Raw genomic sequence first — 20,900 nt, 5'->3', positions numbered from 1 at the left:
TTAATTTTCCCCATTGACTTATAATGGGAATCGCAAAAACTCACATTCAATTATTTGTCTCTCGCAAACCATAGGGGCTAGAGTTTCAAGACTTGGAGAGGAGGTTCATAATGATTTCAAGGATTAAATAAAAAATAATTGTGTCATTTGGCCGCATGGTGGCGCCATAACACCCCACTTTACGTTTTGGCCTGTAACTCTTGAACCGTAGGTCGGAAAATTAAAAATATTTTTTCCCTGGATTCCTTGGGTCATGACGCATCTCCCCATATAGGCCACGCCCATTTGCGCCATGATAGATTTTCCGCCATCTTGAATTTTCTCCAAAACACACTTTTTGCTCCTTTTCCTACATATTTTCTTCAAATGTCACAAAAATCGGTACACATGATCCACACACACACACACACACACACACACACACACACACACACACACACACACACACACACACACACACACACACACACACACACACACACACACACACACACACACACACACACAGCTCCACTTCACACGGGTGTGATTTTCTTATTATCCTGGACAGTGCTCCCAGAACCCCCTTCCAATACCCAGACAGTTTCGAGCATGACCAGAACATGTGGACCAAAGAGCCTATCTCCACTCTGCACCTTGGACAGTATTGAGATCTAGTACAATCAATCCTATGCATTCTTTTGGGGGTGAAGTATATTCTGTGTAAGAGATTGAATTGAGTCAGAATGTGTTTGTTGCTAAAGGAGAAATGTTGTACTTTTTCACACAGATCGGCCCACTTCTCTGAGTCAAAGCAATAGTTTAAGTCTGTTTCCCATTTGTTCTTTACCCTCAGCTCCTCCTTTTCAGAGAGGTTGTTAATACCTGTGTATATATGTGATACTAACCCTTTAGCACCCATTTTTTTTCTCAATATACCAGGGTTGGGCAACTTTGATGATGGTGAGGGCCACTATATTTCCACCTTCACTCCAGAGGGCCACATTTAGTTATATATTCATGTTGACTATATGAACCTAAATACAAATACCTACATTGGACATAAAAATATATATATATATATTTGAATACTATACTAGTCATTAAGCTACTAATAGACTGTCGGAATTAAAGCAGGTCATGTTTGGAATTGTAACAGCTGAAACCAATAATATATCAGTATTCCGGTATTAACCTGCGGGCCGCATGAAGTGGAGGTGGGGGCCGCATGTGGCCCCCGGGCCGCCAGTTGCCCATGTACGCAATATACTGTCCACGGGTAGCTGTTTAATAGGTAGAAGGTTTCCCCCTTGCTCTGTTATAATATAATTTCTGATTTGAAAGAATTTGAAAAAATGTCTGTTATCTAGATCATATTTTTCCTTGAGATCTGCACACGATTTTAAAACTCCCCCACTATATAAATCTCCAAATGTTTTTATGCCTTTCCTAAACCATGTTTGAGTTATTCCATCTCGTAAGGCTTCAGGCACCAGAGGATTTGTATGAAAGGGAGTTAGGTCATAAATTGGTTGTATATTTTTTGTCTTTTTACGTATTTCAAACCATAGTTTATACGTGTGTTTTACAAAGGGGTTCTCAGTTAATATTTATAGTTGTCTAAATGAAGGTATATATGGAACAGAGGCAAGGGGTATGGATACAATGTCTTGTTGTTCCATTTGTAACCAAACAGGGGGCTGCTGCAGGTGTGCCTGCCAGGCCCATACTGCTCTCGATTGCGCTGCCCAGTAATAGGATTGTAGGTTGGGGAGCTTTAAACCCCCTTCCCGGGGTTGGCCCTGGAGGACTTTCAACTTTATTCTAGGTGGCTTTTTCTTCCAAATAAATCTGGACATAGGGTTGGGTTTAAATGTTTAAAAAATATCTTTGGTATCCCTATTGGTAACATCTGGAATAGGTATAACAGTCTAGGAAGTATAGTCATCTTGATGCAGTTAATTCTACCTATTAACCCTTTAAGTGCCTATCCCGAACATGTTCGGGATATTCGGGATCAAAATTTTTTTTTTATTTGCTATTTTACTTACCCCGAGCTGCTTGGAGCAACGTGGGTGGTCCCGGCTCGCCCAGCGCTCACCAACGAGAGACGCTAGATGCTCCGACGATTTATTCCATTGAAAATGGTTTAAAATAAAGTTTAGACCCCCCCCAATGTTCACCGAATGTTCATTGTAGGCGGCGCAACGTATTCCAGGGTGCCTATCCCGAACATGTCCGGGATATTTAATAAAATGAATTATTTTATCGGAGGCCTCAACGAAGCCCCGGTCTAGACGTCCATCCTTGGCCGGGACTTAGACTCGGCCATCTTTAGACAGGATTTTCTCCGGATTGTGTCCCCAGACCCAAAGAGAAAGTTTTTTGCGGCTGAAATAGCTTTAGATCGGGCTTCTAAATGGGTTAGCATTTTGGCTACGTGTCAGCTAGCTTCCTCCTCTCGACACCCATAGCATTGACTGGAGTGAAAACACAAGCCAGTTGGGGGAGGGTCAACGAAAGCTATAAAGAAGGTCTATGGATACATTTCTGGCACTCTAGCACCCCTTGTGGCCGGATGGCACTGTATGAGTTAAGGAAAGTGGGAGACCCATCCACCTGTTGAGTTCCTCTTCAATCTTTCTTAGTAGTGGGGTGTAGTTTAAGGAAAACACTTTAGCACGGTTATTGGGTATCTGGAGACCTAGGTATGTTATCACCGTGTCCCATTTAAAAGGGATAATGCTTCTTGGGATATTTTTGCTATTTTTGAATTGGAATCCTGAAAAAGTAACTTTTTTTCCTTCTTTTGTTTTAAAATTTCAAATGCATTTATATGTTCTTATGTTAACTTTATGAACTTAAATACAAATACATTGGACATAAAAAAACACAATAACATTTTAATACTAGTCATTTAGCTACTAATATAGACTGAAGTAATTAAAGCCGGTCATTTTTTCCATGTATTTGAATTGTAACAGCTGAAATCAATAATATATCAGTGCTCCAATATTATCCTGCGGGCCGGATAAAGTGAAGGTGGGGGCCGCATGTGGCCCCCGGGCTGCCAGTTGCCCATGTATGCCCATGGGGGTGTGTATACCGTAGCTTTGTATTTACCTTAAAGTTGGAGTGCACGCGGTTGTTGTAGAAGATGCCCAGGGGTGTGAGCTCGGCCTTGGTTTCTGCCACCCGGCCGTGCGAGTCCCCCGTTGAGGAGCTGTGGAACACGTACCAGATGCCTGCGTCCTGGAAACACACCACAACACAACACAGGGGAGAGATGAGGAGGTGATGAAAAGCTTTCACCATGCAAGCTGCTCCGCAGCAATCAATGTGGTTTTCTGGCCTCCGCTGGGACCACTGTTTTATTCTTTGGTTTTGAAAAGAACTCTGTGAATGCGATGGGTTGGTATTAAGAGGCTCAACTGCCAGTTTTTACGATAGATGGCAAAACACTTATCACGTTCATAAACACCCTCCACATCCCTCGACCCAGACTGATCCTAAAGAAATAGTCCTTCTCCCAGGTGAGTTACTTTGATGTAAACTTCTCCCCATTCTACTTTGGCAATTTATTTATGGAAGGCATTGAAGCAGAACTAAACTCACGCTTGTCACGTCTGTTCACAAAGGTTCGACGAGTTCATCAGTCTTTGAAAGATCATAAGTGTTTTGCGAACGTTTCCGGACATCAAGCTAAGAATCCCACGTATGGGGAAACCCACAGTGTCAAGCTCAACGTTAGGCATTTTGGCTTATACATGGAGACGTCAAGAACCTGTTTGGCCTAAACATGGAGATTTGGAGAACCCTATACTTCCTAACGTAGGACGACGGTAGCCTTTTTTTCTTTACTGGAACTATATCTGCACTGACTTTGACCTCTAAGAACCTTCCAGGGAGGGTGTTTTTTTGTGCGTCTTGCCGCATCACCCTTTCTTGTTTATTTTTATTTAATTTTGCTAGTTGTTTTTATCGCTCTGACCTTTGGACACTGCACTATTAGGTTGTGTTAGTAGTTTATTTTTTTAGTATTTCTGCTTGTGTTTGACATGATGTAGAGATACTTGTTGCACTAACTAGCATTGACTGTTATGGTCACTTTGATTTGGGCATTTTATTATTTTGATAGTCGTGCTTTAAGACACTTTATGTATATATATTATTCGTTCCCTTTCCTGTTGTACCTTGCTCTTACTGTACTGTACTCTGTACTCTGTTCTTGTTTTTTCTTTTTATCTTTTTCATACTTCTCTGTAACCTTGTAAATAACCTTATACTGCTGTGCTGCCTCTGGGCAACACATTTTCCCCCTTGGGATAATAAAGGTATCTATCTATCTATCTATCTATACTGTATATGGAGATAGTCCCTCGTGTCATATAGGACTGTCGTCATAGACAGCAGCTGGGCCGGTGTCATATCCCGTACAATGGCAACCTGCACATGGACAGCATAATGTTGTCGGGCCGGTGTCATAAGCCATGTTTCCATAAACGTATTCGAATTAGGGAAGCGAATTATCAGAAATGCGTATTAAGACAAAGCGAATTTAGCCCGTTTCCATTTGCGGGTGTCATTCGAATTAGCGGTGGTCGAATGGTTGACAGAGTGCTTATCCTGCAAATTTCAGCGTCCTCTGGAGGGTGGCCGATCTGCAAGCTCACAGTGCGGCGCGGAGACGCGGATGCAAGCTGCTGTGAGCTTGTAGATCGGCCACTTTTGGCACGCAACACTGTGTGATGAGGAAGGGTTAGCCACGGATGGCTCGACTCCGGGAGGTGAAAACGGGAGGATTTTACACACGGTCCGTGTCACTCCGTGTGTAACAAACAACGGGTTTGTTTTGTGGGCTATAAACGCTATACAATGGACGTTAAGCGGCGGGGGAAAGTGTTAAGTTGGCGGACGATATGGACCCATAACGTCATAAATGTATTCGCATTCATTGTCTGACCCGTTTCCATTCACAAATGCGCATAATATAGAGCTCAACCTCGGCTCTGACGCAAGTTCGTTTCTCTCCGGCAAAACCTCTGACGGATGTCTGTTAAGACTCTTCAATGCCTAATCCTCTATCTGGGGTGCTGTGCTTATGTGCTCAACTTAGTTATTGCTATGCCTGGCTCAGGACTTCTTCGGTGTTCAACTGGAGTAGCTGGGACAACTGGCCCAGATCTAACTGAGAAGCTGGTTTATATGCGTTCTGGTGACGTCATATTGATGACGTCACTCTGACCTGTATGCCGTTCAATCCTGGTTGCCATTGACTCCTCTAACAAATGGCTACTGTCTATGACGGTAGTCCCATATGACATGATGGAATGGACTATCTCCATATATAGTGTTCTCCACTTCTCCATGTTAGGCCAAGCGGTTCGCTCCATATCTCCATGTATAGGCCTAAATGCCCGACGTTGAGCTTGGCAACGAAACGTTCCTAACAGCCGCCCCCATATTTACTTTAGAAAATATGTTAAATTCTAAGAACGTTTCGAGTACCGGTTTGATACAGAAGCGTGTAAGCGCTACACTTCTGGAATCCTGTGCGTCGACTTTAAAGTCGGATCTCGGCCTAACAACGTTATCTGGCCGCCCCATTACAGCTTATTTGTTGCGCTTCCTCTCCTTATGATTTCCACCTGGCCGCCCCGTGTTGGGTTTAGGAAACATGAAGGTGAATTAGCTGAAGTAGGATTCAAGTTGTTACTGGATATCGCTCTGTCTCTATGACCTCTCAACATGTTGGTGGTATTAACTCTCCGATTTCTCAACATGTTGGACTGAATCATCCTGCCGTCCCATGAAGGGGCTTGCCACGTTTGCCGCCTTCTTGCTGCACTTTCCTCCCAGAAGGTAGTGTCCTCGTGAGGATTCATATCTGGCCGCCCGTGCCAGATCGGGGGAGGGAAATGCACACTCTACATCCCTTAACTTCCTGCTCCGGCTGCCCCGTGCCAGCCAACTTCCACTCGGCTGCTTCCACCCTTTCTTTATTTACCTTTACCCTTTTTTCCTTATCTTCTTCCTTTCTTCGTTTTTTTGTACTTTTGTCCTCCTTTACAGTGTAATTTTCCTCCTTTTCTTAATCTTGTCTTGTGTATTCCTTGTCTTGTGTATTCGCCGCCCCAGATTTCCTTTGGAAATATGTAACGTATCCTGGGCAGAGCATCTTCAGTGGTGAGTCTAACTATCCAGAGGAGTTTGGTCGTTGATCAACCAGTCAGGTCCCCATTCCGGATCGAGCACAATTGGGTGCACTGCTTTATCAAGTTAATTGCTGGCTGACGGGTATCGTAACTTCTATGAGCTCTTGGGTTCAGCCTGTGGCTTTGTGTGACTGAACTGTGGCTCTGTGGAGGCATAGACTTGCCTTCCAGCTTCCTGATCTGTTACACCTGTCCATGGTCACCTCACCACCCTCAGTCGACCCCCCCAGTTGGGGTCTCACCTCCAGCGTATCCAACATCTCTGGCTTCGCCTGCAGCGTCCTCGCCTCTCAAGTCTGCAGTGTCCTCGCTGATTGTCTGCAACCCTACATGCAGCATCTGCAGCATAGCCTCCAGCATCGCCTCCAGCATCAGCAGTATCCCTGCCATCGCCTCCACAACCTGGGGCATTCCTGGTGTCTCAGCCAGAGGACACCTCGTCCTTCCTTCCTGTTTGTCCACCAGACAAGGCCTCATCTTTCCATCCTGTTCGTCCACCAGTCTTTCCGACCAGGCCATCTGCCTGACAATGCCTCTGATGGGGCCGCCCCGTCTGGGCCTCCTCATCTTGTCTTGCTGTCCTGGCTGTCTGCCTAACAATGCTGGCTTAGCCCTGGTGCTAAGGCTGTTCACCTGGCGACACAGCTGACAGGCATTCCCTGATGGTGCTTCAGAGTTAACTTGCCTACTTGACACCTTCGTCCCTATGGATCGTCGGAACACAGATGTACATTCCCCGATGGAGCATTGGGGTCAACAGTCCCTATGGATCGTCGGTACACACATGTACATTCCCCGATGGAGCGTTGGGGTTAGCTTGTCCCGATGGATAGTTTGAACAAGCATATACTTTCCCGATGGATCGTTGGGGTTAGCTTGTCCCGATGGATCGTGAGAACAAGCATGTACTTTCCCGATGGATCGTTGGGGTTAGCTTGTCCCGATGGATCGTGAGAACAAGCATGTACTTTCCCCGATGGATCGTTGGGGTTAGCTTGTCCCGAAGGATCGTTTGAACAAGCATCTACTTTCCCGATGGATCGTTGGGACGAGAATGTGAATTCCCCGATGGGTCGTTGGGGTTGGCTTGTCCCGATGGATCGTTGGAACGAGCATGTGCATTCCCGATGGGTCGTTGGGGTTGGCTTGTCCCGATGGATCATTGGAACGAGCATGCTTGTATTGGGCCTTGATGGAACGTTGGGCCCAAACCTGCTCCAGCACCTCTGATTTCTGGCACTGTTGTACCCATTCTTGACTCTGATGCTTGGATTTCCTGAGGGCTTTAGGCATTTTGTGTCCTCAGATAGCTTCGCATTCCCTTTCTGACACCATAATATAGAGCTCAACCTCGGCTCTGACGCAAGTTCGTTTCTCTCCGGCAAAACCTCTGACGGATGTCTGTTAAGACTCTTCAATGCCTAATCCTCTATCTGGGGTGCTGTGCTTATGTGCTCAACTTAGTTATTGCTATGCCTGGCTCAGGACTTCTTCGGTGTTCAACTGGAGTAGCTGGGACAACTGGCCCAGATCTAACTGAGAAGCTGGTTTATATGCGTTCTGGTGACGTCATATTGATGACGTCACTCTGACCTGTATGCCGTTCAATCCTGGTTGCCATTGACTCCTCTAACAAATGGCTACTGTCTATGACGGTAGTCCCATATGACATGATGGAATGGACTATCTCCATATATAGTGTTCTCCACTTCTCCATGTTAGGCCAAGCGGTTCGCTCCATATCTCCATGTATAGGCCTAAATGCCCGACGTTGAGCTTGGCAACGAAACTTTCCTAACAGCGCATTTAGTTTATTCGATAAAAGCCTCAAAATCCACCTCCTCCAAGCGGATACATTTTTTCGCGGATAATGAAAGTTTATTCGCATTTTGAAGTGTTTCCATAAAAAACATTTAGCAAATAAGCCGTAAAAGCGCATTAAGAGGCTTTATGGAAACACCACTACAGGCCGTACAACGGCAACCATGTCTTATATGAACAGGCCCTTCGATTAGAGCAAGGGCAGAATCCGATCCGCGATCAAACGGCTCACTAAACGACTGGACAAGGCTAAGCATCTGATGAGTCTCGCTAGACCCTCTCAGAGGTCATGTATGAGTACCCAGCCCATTCTCACCTCCTCTGCTTCACCCTCCCGACACGTTCCCAACTCGCTTTCTGCTTCACCCGTGCGACGCTTTGGAACGCTTACAGCGTCTACGGTCAGACGAGAACGGAGAGTCTTAGTACGAATGCGCCGACATGTGTTTATTGGAATATTTTCCAGTCACAGGGAATCGAACCCGGGTCTCTTTTTTTTTTGCTTTTATCTTTGACAACGTGGATAATAACGGAACGTAGTCCCTTCTTTGAGCCGCATTCGGACGCGGAAGCAGTCCCCTGGTCAAAATGTACTATTCTGTCCATAACGGCACATAATTCGGTAACGCTGCTGAGTCGGCTCATGCGCCGTTCGCACCGATCGCCACGGCGACTCGGTCACTACCGCTCCCTCGGCGGCAGCTCCCGGGGCTCATCGGCGCCTGAGACGGCGCGGCTCCGTCGTTTATAGTGGCGTGAACGGTAGCGTTGGGTGGCTGGTAAACCCTTCATAGCGGTATCGAATCTCGCTTCGGGAACGACTTTTATTTTTCTTTCTCTACCCAATGCGTCCAACACTTGACACAGTAGGCATACCCAAAGCGTCCCCTCGTCCGACGCAGTACGGTACTTGACAGGGCGTCAGTTGTCTGACGCTTTGAAGGTGAGAATATGTTGCAGTACCACGACTTGAGCGCGGCGAGACGTGTCGCTCGGAGCTGATGGTACAGCAGGTGACGTGATGTGCTCCACCTCAGCAACCCATCTCCAGCAGGGGTCCAGCGCATTGTAGCGTGAATAGACTCTGGCTGATACACCACAATAAGCCTATCCGATCTACTTACTTATTACTTAATATGGGAAAGCCATACAATATTATGTAGTGGGGGGTCCCTGCTTCATCTTCTTGGACAGCTACCGAGAGATCCTTGGCCTGAAAATAACGTCGACGACCCCTGCCCTGAACAGCCTGTGCTCTGCACCGGAGCTCAGCTGTTGTCTGTGTAGGAAATGAGAGATAAGGGCTCCTTATCTCATCAGATGTTGACCTATCGCTGAACCCAATTTTATTGAATCACGTTAGAAGGGATCCTGTTTTCGTGAGTAGGAAAAAGAGCGGCTGAGCTTTCAGGTAATGAACCGGTGGTTCTCAAAGTGCGGGTCCGGGGACCCCCAGGAATGCTTTAACTATTGAAAAATAGCAGATATACAAGCTCACAGCGCGGCACCGAGTGCCGCGCTGCGAGCTTGTAGATCTGCCATTTTTGGAAAATCTTGAAAATTCAATATTTTTGATATTTCCATGTCAGTGGTGCGCATCCTTTTTCATGTCAAGGACCCCCAAAATGATATGTATTTGGCCACGGAGCCCCATCTCAAAATATTTAGTTCCAGGGACCTCCCATAAGCTAAATTTGAGTAACAAATGTTTGCTTAAAAGATACATATTCAAGATTATCACACATTTTCACGACTTTTCGTGATCTTGCAGATCACCAAGCTCACAGAGCGGCACAGAGCTGTGAGCTTGTATATCTGCTATTTTTCAATTGCTAAAGTATATAAAATAATGAAGGCCCCCTCCACCTTGGGCCCTAGTAACTCAGTCCCACTCCCACCCCCCTTGTATCGCCCCTGACCCCAGGGGTCCTTGAGTTGATAAAGCATCAAAATCGAGTTCAGCCACTTTAACCCTATCTTATTACTTTGGCTATTAAACAATAGTCATACCTGAGAGCCAGCCGCTGCGTTGCTGATGAGGTTGTTATTGGGGTTAGCGATCCAGAACGTTGATACCGCCCTGGAATAAAACACAGAGAGAGAGAGAGAGAGAGAGAGAGAGAGAGAGAGAGAGAGAGAGAGAGAGAGAGAGAGAGAGAGAGAGAGAGAGAGAGAGTGGATATTAAAAAAGGCCTTTATCTCAGTGGATAGATCTTATTGGATAGTCCCTGTAAGTAAGTAAGTAAGTAAGTAAGTAAGTACGTAAGTAAGTAAGTAAGTAAGTAAGTAAGTAGGTGGGTAGGTGGGTAGATAGATACACTAGCGGAACAATTCAGAACCGGGCCGGTAAGCGAGCCACAATGCTCGGCCCCGTCGCCCGAGCACGTTCAGGCAATAATACTCACAGATTAATTGTTCCACTTCCAGAATCAGAAAGTATCCGTGATGATAATATCATTGTATAGTTTCCTCGCTGGCGTAATTGTCCAATGTCCATGCTTGTGCATCGCTGCCTGTCTCGTTTGAAAGTGTCTGTGGTATATTTTAATTGATACAAATTACAAAAGGTTTTGAAAGTGTGCGGTTCCACTGCAGCCAACACTACACTTCTCACTAAACGTAAACAACATATTGTCTGTCTGTGAATATAGAAGCCATGACATCTGTCTGCTCTTCCTGTTGTCCTTCACAAAAAAGTGTCCCCTTTTACTTCTTCCCAATGCGTGATATTTTACCCAGGTTAATATAACAGGAAATAGGTGTAACAGAGGCAGCGCGATACAGAAAGGGGACCCAATTGCAAGGGAGACGAGGGGGACTCCGACATACGGTCAGGCAGATTGACGGTCATTTGGACTGAGACTCAGACTGACGGTCAGTCGGAGGCTGACGGCCCGGGCCCCCGCGGTCCGCAGGCCTGTAAGCGGCCGCTTACCCAGCTTATACAGACGCTCCGCCCATGGATAGATACCTTTATTAAATTAAAAAAGAAAAAAAGCAAGGCACAATAAAAAGAAGAATATAAACATAAAGTCAAAAAGTAGCTCTTGTGTACTTCGTATAATGGGTTATGTACTGCAATAATAAATAATCTGGAATCTAATAAGCAGAAAGAGACACAGGAGATTCTAATGATTTATGAATCATCTCTCAGTACTCCACCGCTCCAACACAAACAAGCTTCTGCGCACGCACAAACACACACGTGTACACATGTACACATACATGTACGCACACACACAAACACGTTTATACCAGATCAACAAGCTCATATCCCGGCACTCTGCAATTACACAGGCTCATACAGTAGATCAGTAAGACTCCCTAATCGGGAGAGAAGCGACCGTCAGGTGACTCAGGTCGCATGTATGTTGTCTGCAAAAAGCAACCTCATGGTGGCGCTAGAAGAGGGGTAATGTGGAGTGTGTGTGCAAAGTTTGGCATGGATAGGGCATGGAACGGTTCTAGAGATAAGAGTCTTAGTTTTTATTTTTTGGAAATGTTTTTAAAAAATGCTTTCAATTAATGATAATTACCAGTATAAACAAAAAGTAGGGAAAAAAATAGACACATAAAAATGTGTCCGTGACCCACAATTGGGTCCCGACCCAGGGTTTGGGAAGCGGTGCTGTAGAACAGCTCTCTTCCGGAGCATGACACTGGCACGCAACTATAAGTATTTAAATCAAGTTTAACTCTAATTCCAACCCCTAAATGTAACTTATAAACATCTAATCCTGACCCCAACATTCAATCTTTTACACACACACACACACACACACACACACACACACACACACACACACACACACACACACACACACACACACACACACACACACACACGCACAAAGCGGATCATGCTACTTCCCCTTCACAGAGAGCCTTTTTATTGCCTCTAGTACAAGACAAACACGTCTCCCAGAGAGAGAGAGGAGAGGTTGTTATTGCGGGGATAAGAGCGTTATCTCCCTGTAACTTTGTTTACGCTGGACACCAAGCCTTCTGCCTTCTGTCACAAGTCAGTATTGTGTCTGCTCTATCTATCTGACCGCGGTCACTTCCCACACAAACACTTGAGATTCCACAGATCAGTGTTGATTTCGTCGACTAAAACTATGACGAAATGTTTTATCGACAGCGTTTTTTTCACTGACGATAACGAAATAAAAACGAAATAAAAACGAAATAAAAACGAAATAAAAACTAAGCTGTGATGACCAAAACTAAGACTAAATATATTGACAATTTCGTCAACAAAATAAAAACTAGACTAAAACATTAGGGAGGGACTGGTGGAGAAGAGAGTCATTTTATGTTTGGTTACTCTCAGGCGCTGCGACGCGTTGTGAGCTTGTAGATCGGCTATTTTCAGCACGCAACCAAGCGTAAAATCAGTCATTATGATGCCATCAAGGCCTGCCAAAATGCATTTTAGTTGACTAAATCAACTGTAGATTTAGTCGCCTAAAAACTTATGATATTTCAACATATTCTCGGCTGGATATTTAGTCGACTAAAATTAGACTAAAACAAAAACTTTTCAGGTGACTAAATTATTACTAAAATTAAATTACATTTTATTCAAAAGACTATGACTAAAACTAAATCAAAATCTGCTGTCAAAAACAACACTGCCACAGATATTGGGGCGGCAGTGGCTCAGGAGGTAGAGCGCCCGGCCGCTTGGGAACCGGAAAGCTTCCCAGTTCGATCCCCCCGGGCTCCCCTTGAGTTGGCGTCGAAGTGTCCTTGAGCAAGACACTGAGCCTTTAACCCATTTAGTGCTCCAGACATGAACGGGTTAAATGTATAGCGTGCCGCCCGCAGGCTCCCATACGCTTCCATTGTCTTATTTTGAAGGCCAGAAGTCCATTGCGTAAACACTTCCGGTTTGACGTCATGACGTCATTCACCGGAAGCGATCGTCATCAACATGCGATTGTGTAATGGTGGATCGCTGCTTTTCAACATGTGTTTTATTAGCGAGAATCCAATGCCATCCTTGGCTTTAAAAGTGTTGTTTGGAGAAAATGGACATTAAAGATGCGATTCCCCGTCGGCCTCCATGTTATGGGATTACTATTTTGTGCACGTGGATCCGTGATGATGATGAATCGGCGAGGCCGATCGTGCCAGGACCTTCCGCCGGGCTATAGGGTAGGAGAACCGGAGTTACTCCATATACAGTACTTTTCGCGAGTATACTCGGGATCGGCACTCTAAATACTCGAGTATTTTTCACGAGTATTCTCGGGATTGGCTACAAATGAGTTAATTGCTCCCGATGAGCAGGTTGGTGCCTTGCATGGCGTCCTCCGGCATCTGTGTGTGAATGGGTGAATGTAATGCACAATCATTGTAAAGCGCCTTGGATAAAGGCGCGATATAAATGCACCATTTACTATTTTATATTATGGTTGCTTCATATTTGCACGCACCAAAATAATGTATGTATCTATTGAATGGTCTGTGAGTTCTTTCAAGGGCATGGAAGTTGGAGGTGTGCAACGGTTAATCATTAATCAATTTCATTGATTACAATAATCAAGAAAACATCTAATAAATATATAAATAAAATATACATAAATAAAGTACTGCATACTGTATCAATGCAATATTCAGTTGTGGTGTCTGAAGGACGGCAACATTGTGTCTTTGAGAATGTCCACGAGTCTTTAAAAAGCCAATTGTTCCTCCATTGTATTCTCATTTGCCATGGGGAACAGTTGTGGGGGGAATTTATGCATTATTGTGCTTCAATGTCAGTGATTTATGCCCATTTCATCATGTATTTTACGTGTGTGTGTGTGTGTGTTAACCCATGGTTTTAGAGGGGTTAACTGCGGGGGGCACCCCTATAGTTTGTTGCTCAGTGTGCGAGGTGGTTTTTGGTGTTTGTGAAGCTCGACGGACATAATTCATCTCTTAACCCTCAAAGACTTGGAACACGCCTGAGTCGCGTTAGATTTTAACCACTTTTTAACCATTATTTTGTGCTTTAACTATTGAAAAATAGCAGATATACAAGCTCACAGCGCGACCTTGTAGATCTGCTATTTTTGAAAAATCGTGAAAATGTGTGCAAGTCTTTGAATATCTTTGACCCGACTTTCTAAATCCTTCCTCTAAATCAGCTGTTCTCAAACTTTTTCATGTCAAGGACCCCCAAAATTACAGGTATTTGGCCACGGACCCCCATCTCAAAATATGTTGTTCCAGGGACCCCCCAGAAGCAGAGGTTTGAGTTACAAAAGTTTGCTTTGGAAAATATATATTGAAAAATGTGCACACATTTTCACGATTTTTCAAAAATAGCAGATCTACAAGCTCGCAGCGCGGCACTCGGTGCCGCGCTGTGAGCTTGTATATCTGCTATTTTTCAATAGTTAAGGCATTCAACAATTCTAGGCCTAAATGTCTTAAAAGAGCTTTTCCTGTCGGGAGAAGACTTGTGGAGCCTCTCCGGACCCCCGGCTCATCACAACACATCTGGAGAACATCAGCAGCTTCCATCTAAAGCACTTTAAACAAGGACATGAGGAGCGCCATGGGACGAGCTGGTGACTGAACAAACGAGTTGGCACATTTTGGCGTCAGAAGTTCAGTGCCCGTGTCTGTCTCTCTCTCTCCCTGCCTGGACGTTGGTTCTAGAGCCCCGCCAAACGCCAGGGTTTTGGTTTCCGATTCCAATGATCCCCATTTCGGAAAGTCTTGTGGAGAGACCACCGATGATTACCCATGTTTTGATACTTGGTCCAAAAACGACAACCCTTAAGCCCTTTGCACACAGGACAGTTGCGTTTTTTTCGTTTGCGGCATGAATAAAACGCATTGGATTTGGTGTGCAAGGCTGCGCGGAATCGGCGCTGCGGATCCAAAAAGGAGTCATAAAAGGAGTGATGAGTTTTTTACCGCATGCGACAAGACGCACGAATCGAACTGGTTTCGATCGAGAAAAAAACGCACGGCAGCAGCCACTCGTCGCACGGCTAATTCGGAGCTGGTGTGCATGAGGTCATAGAGAATCATTGTTTTCTTTTCAAAAAATTATATTGTCCGTTTTAGCCGTGCGGTTAAACGCGCCTGTGTGCAAAGGGCTTTACTTAGAGATGCTGCCCGAACACCGTGTCCATTACAAACCCGGGTATGAATTAATCGAGACCCGAGTATCAATAAGATTTGGGCTTGTCGAGCCTGTTATCGGGGCATAGCGGGCTCATGACGCCATGTCGAAACGATCAAAACAAGTACGAATATTTCTACATTCCAGTATTGATACTTAACCCATTTAGAACGGGTACACATTATTGTGTATAATTATTTTATGCTTTAACTATTGAAAAATAGCAGATATACAAGCACCGAGTGCCGCGCTGCGAGCTTGTAGATCTGCTATTTTTGAAGAATTGTGAAAATTAGAATGTTGACCCGATTCTATAAGTGTCTTTTGAATCCTTCTAAGGTTTTTTGAAAAACCTATGTTTCTATGTCAGCAATCTGGCCACCCATCATCAAAGAAAAGGTCCTTTTCACTTAACTGGAGCTCAGCTAGTCTGTTCTTGAGAGACTACTATGTCAGTGGTTCTCAAATTTTTTCATGTCAAGGACCCCCAAACTGATATTTATTTGGCCACGGACCCCCATCTCAAAATATTTCGTTCCAGGGACCCCCATAAGCAAAATTTGAATTACAAACGTTCGCTTTAAAATAAATATATTCAAAGATTTACACACATTTTCACAACTTTTTCAAAAATAGCAGATCTACAAGCTCGCTGTGAGCTTGTATATCTGCTATGTTTCAATAGATAAAGCATTCAATAATTCTAGGCCTAGGCCTGGGTTAACTCATCTGCTGCCATTTAACAATACCTTCGTACTCTCATAAGCCAAACTGTCTCCATAGACTTCCATGTAATTCATAGTGCACGGATCATGCACACCCATGCCTAGATAATGCACCACGTGTGTCCACATTGCTCACAGCTTTCAAACAAAAAAATCCGAATGGAAATCCGTTCAGGCATTCATGAGATAGCAGCCATTATGTTTTCCTAAAATGTAAACAAAGATGGCTGCCATGTTTGAAAGATGGGGTTGCTATGGGGGTTAAACATGCAATTTCGCGATCGCTATCATGCCTACTAAATGTTTTGGGGTCAACATTTTTTTTTTGAAAAAACATTTTTTTGATTTTTTTTTTTTTTGATTTTTTTCCAAAAATTCTCGGGTTCCTCGGGCGTGGCAGGGTGGTACATCACGAAATTCTCGGGTTCCTCGTTTTTGGCAGCAAATGAGTTAAGTAAGAAATGTGAGTACTTTTTCCACCAACGTTGAGAGAGGTACAGTACAGTACAGTACGTACTGGCACTTGGTGCTGAGCGAGGGTGTGTAGTAAGGAAGGGACCATAATCGGTATTATTGTTTATCTTGATAAAAAACACTCACGATAATCGTATTGTGGAGATTATAATTTATCGTGAGTCCTCTATCATGCACTGGGACTCATTGACTTTTTATTTGCCAAGCCCATATCCGGTACCATTTAAACTCTCTATAATTGGTAAAACAGGCCTGGAAAAAACAAGCTTGATACAGTTTATTGTGTATGTACTGTATGTATCTACAAGCTCACAACGCGTCGTATTATCGGTAGATCTGCTATTTTTTGGCAAATGTTCCGCCCCAGGATAATGGATGTTGGGGATGTTTTGATTATCGCGATCACAGACATAAAAAGGTAGACGCCTCTTCCGGCTCTCTGGTACCCGTCTCGCCTTGGTGGGCATTTTTGATTGACAGGCTTGGAATTCTTCTGTGTGCGTAACAGACAACAAGGTCGGTAGGCATATCAGAGGCAGGTTTGAATGGAAAAGTCCCGGAAAAGACGCGTTGTGATTGGCCAGTAGTTTTTTTTGAGTGGCAGCCTGCCCTCGACACTTCCTCTTTTGTGCCTATCAAGTTGGACAGACGGGTCGCTCCAATCAACTGAAGCGGGTGGACGAGGTATCTCGCTTTCTATATCTGTGATCGCGATAATATCATAAATGGTGATTTATTCAGTCACGATAATGGTTACATGACATGTTCACATGGCCCCATCCCTGGCGTGTATGGAGCCCGGGTACCTACTTGCACTCGGTGCTGGGCGAGGGTGTGTAGCCCGGGTACACCTTGTCCCGCATGGCGGTGCAGAGGGAGTCGTTGCGGTCGGTGGGCAGCAGGGTGCCCGGGCGCGTCAGGAGGCCCAGGTTGTGGTAGAAGGTGTTGCGCTGCTCGATGCCGTCCTCCAGGAAGAAGCAGTGGCCCAGCGTGTCGTAGCCCACCGTGTCCTTCACCTGCCACGCCACGGGGAGGGAGGGACGTAACGGGATAGGAGAACACATGGATGGGGGGAGGGAAACAAAACTACAGTATTAGGGGTGGGCGATATGCTGATAAATATCGTTGAGACAATACAGTGTCTCCACGATATGCCTTTTCAGAGATATCGTATATATATATATATATATATATATATATATATATATATATATATATCGTGATTCATGATACAATGAGGGAGAGCCTTATAAAAAACATTCCTGTTGAATTGTTAATACAGAGATTCATTGCAGAATTAATTTAAACCTGCATTTTGATCTAAATCAGTAGTTCTCAAACTTTAAAATGTCAAGGTCTCCCCTTAATTCTGACAGTATCCAAATGAAACCAAATGGACCCGTAAGGGTCCATTTGGTTTCATTTGGATACTGTCAGAGTTACATACTTGTAAGGGTCAATTCAGACCTCCCAAAAGGAACTCCAGAGAGTCCCTGGACTCCACTTTGAGGACCACTGGTCTAAATGGTCTGTTACTCCTTTTTCCTTTAGTTCTTGTTACCTTGTAGGCTGTACAAGTAACTTGAAAAATAACCATAAAAACCGACATGAAAAAGAATCGTGATAAGATCGTGTATCGTGATACAGCTTGGAAAAACATTGTGATATTGTATTTTTCCATATCACCCACCCCTAAAAACTATTATATGCCACCAAAATGGAGACCACAATGGGAGGTAAATGTTTTTTTTTCTTCTCTTTTGTACATAATAGTGTTTGTATTTGTTGATGGCATGTATTATTGTGTTAATTCAGTATGCTATGTTGATGAATAGAATACATAGGACCAAAATGGAAACAAGTCCTTAGGACTTTTTGTGTGTGTGTGTGTGTGTGTGTGTGTGTGTGTGTGTGTGTGTGTGTGTGTGTGTGTGTGTGTGTGTGTGTTATCCTTTTAGTAGTACATTTACGACTAATAAAGTATTCAATAAATCAATCAAAGAAGTTCGAGGCAAGAATTCATTCAGCACCATTCTCATATTGCAAAGGAGAGGAGAAAGATGAAATGTTGAAAAAACATTGAATAAAAGAAAAATAAAGACAAATAAAATAAAGCAAAACTAACTCTACAGATTGTCGCTTTCGGGCAGAAACCTCTTATCTCCATATTCTAACTTCTTTTTGTGTTTGAGAAAAACATTGAAGAAATTGCTAACTACGTTTTTTTCCCCCCAACAGGTTGAAAGGGTTAATTATAATGTTACAGTTGCTGAATTCCTGTTTCGCTGGAAAAAGCCATTACAGTGATGCTTCCAGAAACTCCTACCGTGCTGAAAGAAAATGACAGTGCTTACATAATGTTCACACTAAATTACAGCTGGCTGGGGGATAATGATACAACGAGAGGTGTTCAACAATGTAGCACATAGTAAATATTATCATCACTGTCAGGAAGTAACCTCTTCTCCATAATTCTACTTTTTTAATGTATTTCTTTATCTTTTCTTTGTGTTATTTAATGCCTTACTTAATGTCCTAGAGCAGGGGTTTTCAAAGTGGGTGACGGGGCACCCTGGGGTGCCATGATGCCAGTCCAGGGGTGGCGCGAGATCATTTGATTTGGAATTCATCAATATCACTTCACTATGCTTAGTAAAACAGACCTGATTTGCACTGTACTTGACAAGTTCTTTTTCCATCTACCACAACTCTCTTCGCCAAAAATAGCCGATCTACAAGCTCACAACGCGTTGTGAGCTTGTAGATCGGCTATTTTTGGTGAACTTTCCCCCCCAGAATAGGCATGCTGGGGTTCAAGTGGTTAAAACGTCAAGTATAACGTTATGTGCAGTCAGTTCTGATGGAAACGGATATTTCTCCAATAGGATGTAAGATTCAAAAAAATTAACAGTCTAATTCAGGGGTGCCGTGGATGAAAAAGCTATTTACAGGGGTGCCCTGAGTCAAAAGGGTTTGAAAACCCTTGCCCTAGATCAGGGGTTCCCAAACTTTTTTGTCTCAGGGCACCCCATAAATATTTTTTTAATCCGAGGCACCCCTACATTATAGATTCCACTCTCAGCACCTTATATTTATAGCATATCGTCGTTGTCGGGTGGAAACCTTGTATGTCCAAAACGTTCGTTTTGTATTCATCTATAAAATGTACTAAACTAGTGAAAACAGCAGATCTACAAGCACACAACGCGTTGCATTGCGAGGCGTTGTGTGCTTGTAGATCGGCTGTTTTAACTAGTTTTGTGAAACAGTCTTGTATGATGAAGCAGGGCCTTGCTTTACCAAAAGACGTACATATTTGAAACCCGACAGTAATTATGTTGCGAGGAAAACGTTGAGATAATAGCCATTTTGGTTAGAAGTGACTGAAAATAACTTTGTACTTCAAGTTTAAAATGATACTAAATATATTTTCAAGTGTCCAAATAAATTCCAAATATTATCAAATGATCTCGCGGCACCCCTGGACTGCCGTCGCGGCACCCCAGGGTGCCCCGTCACCCACTTTGAAAACCCCTGACCTAGTGTACACTCATACAAGAACGGTGCATAAAAGTGGCAACAATAGCCCATCTACAAGCTGGTTGTTGGCCATGTGAAGTCCTTGGGTTTATGGACTGTGAACCTGGATGTCCCGCAGTGGAGCAGGAAGACAGTTTGTCCCACAGTCCCTTATCAGCTTGCTTTTCCTCAGGAAAAAGAACGCTTTATTTTCCTGTCATCGAGTTGAAGGACAAACGCTGGCATGTCACCGCTTGACGTCAAGAATGAAATCACACTCACACGCGCGCACAAAAAGCAGCCTTGTACAGTACCCACTGATATTGGCAAACTAACTCACACACACACACACACACACACACACACACACACACACACACACACACACACACACACACACATTGCTGTTTACTATGCTCGTTTGTTTGAAATGGAGATCGAGGTAAACACATTCCTTGTGTGATTCTACATATATCTGCCAACTTCTCACGAAGGAAATAAAACAGATTAATATCAAGTTCTGCCTCCAGTACCAGAGACACAGAGACAGAAGGCAGAAGATAGAAAACAACAGGAATGTGGAGGGCTAAGTTTTAAATCTAATAACGATGGAGGATCAACTCCATAAAACAACAGTTGCTGTGAAAGAAATGGTTGAGGAAGAGGATGATGAAGGGTTGTAGTCATAGTCTTTTGAATAACGTTTCCGTTTAGTTTTAGTTGTGTCAAACGTTTTGGTTTTAGTCTAGTTTTGGTTGACTAAATCAAAAGATTTTAGTCTACCAGTAAGACTCCCTGGTCGGGAGATAAGCGACCGTCAGGTCGCACACACAAACTTTAGAAGGCAATCATAGCCAATCAGGAGGGAATATGGGAAATGGGACAGATCCATGTTATGACATGACTTTAGAGATACTGTGTACCGCTTTGCGTGATTTTAGGACAAAGTTTGACAGACTGACTGACTGACAGACAGCCGGTGGAGGTTTTGATAGTAACTGCGACCTGACAGTCACAACTAAATCCACAGATGATTTTATT

General features: G+C 44.0%; 1 protein-coding gene across 3 annotated transcripts in view; it reads right to left on the bottom strand.

Moving 5' to 3' along the window:
- The window catches only part of LOC308296336 (cell surface hyaluronidase-like), a 156,203-nt gene that overhangs the window by 42,995 nt on the left and 92,308 nt on the right, over nt 1-20,900 (bottom strand). For all 3 annotated transcript variants that reach the window (XM_080739584.1, XM_080739583.1, XM_080739585.1), the window contains 3 exons: nt 17,151-17,356; nt 10,026-10,095; nt 3,103-3,231 (listed from right to left, as the gene is read on the bottom strand). In XM_080739584.1, coding sequence (XP_080595710.1) covers nt 3,103-3,231; nt 10,026-10,095; nt 17,151-17,356 — 405 coding nt within the window. The remainder of the gene's footprint in view (nt 1-3,102; nt 3,232-10,025; nt 10,096-17,150; nt 17,357-20,900) is intronic.

Source organism: Nannobrachium achirus (assembly GCF_963921795.1).
Source record: "Nannobrachium achirus genome assembly, chromosome: 12".
Taxonomy (NCBI): domain Eukaryota; kingdom Metazoa; phylum Chordata; class Actinopteri; order Myctophiformes; family Myctophidae; genus Nannobrachium; species Nannobrachium achirus.
This window is presented reverse-complemented; position numbering and strand designations above follow the sequence as displayed.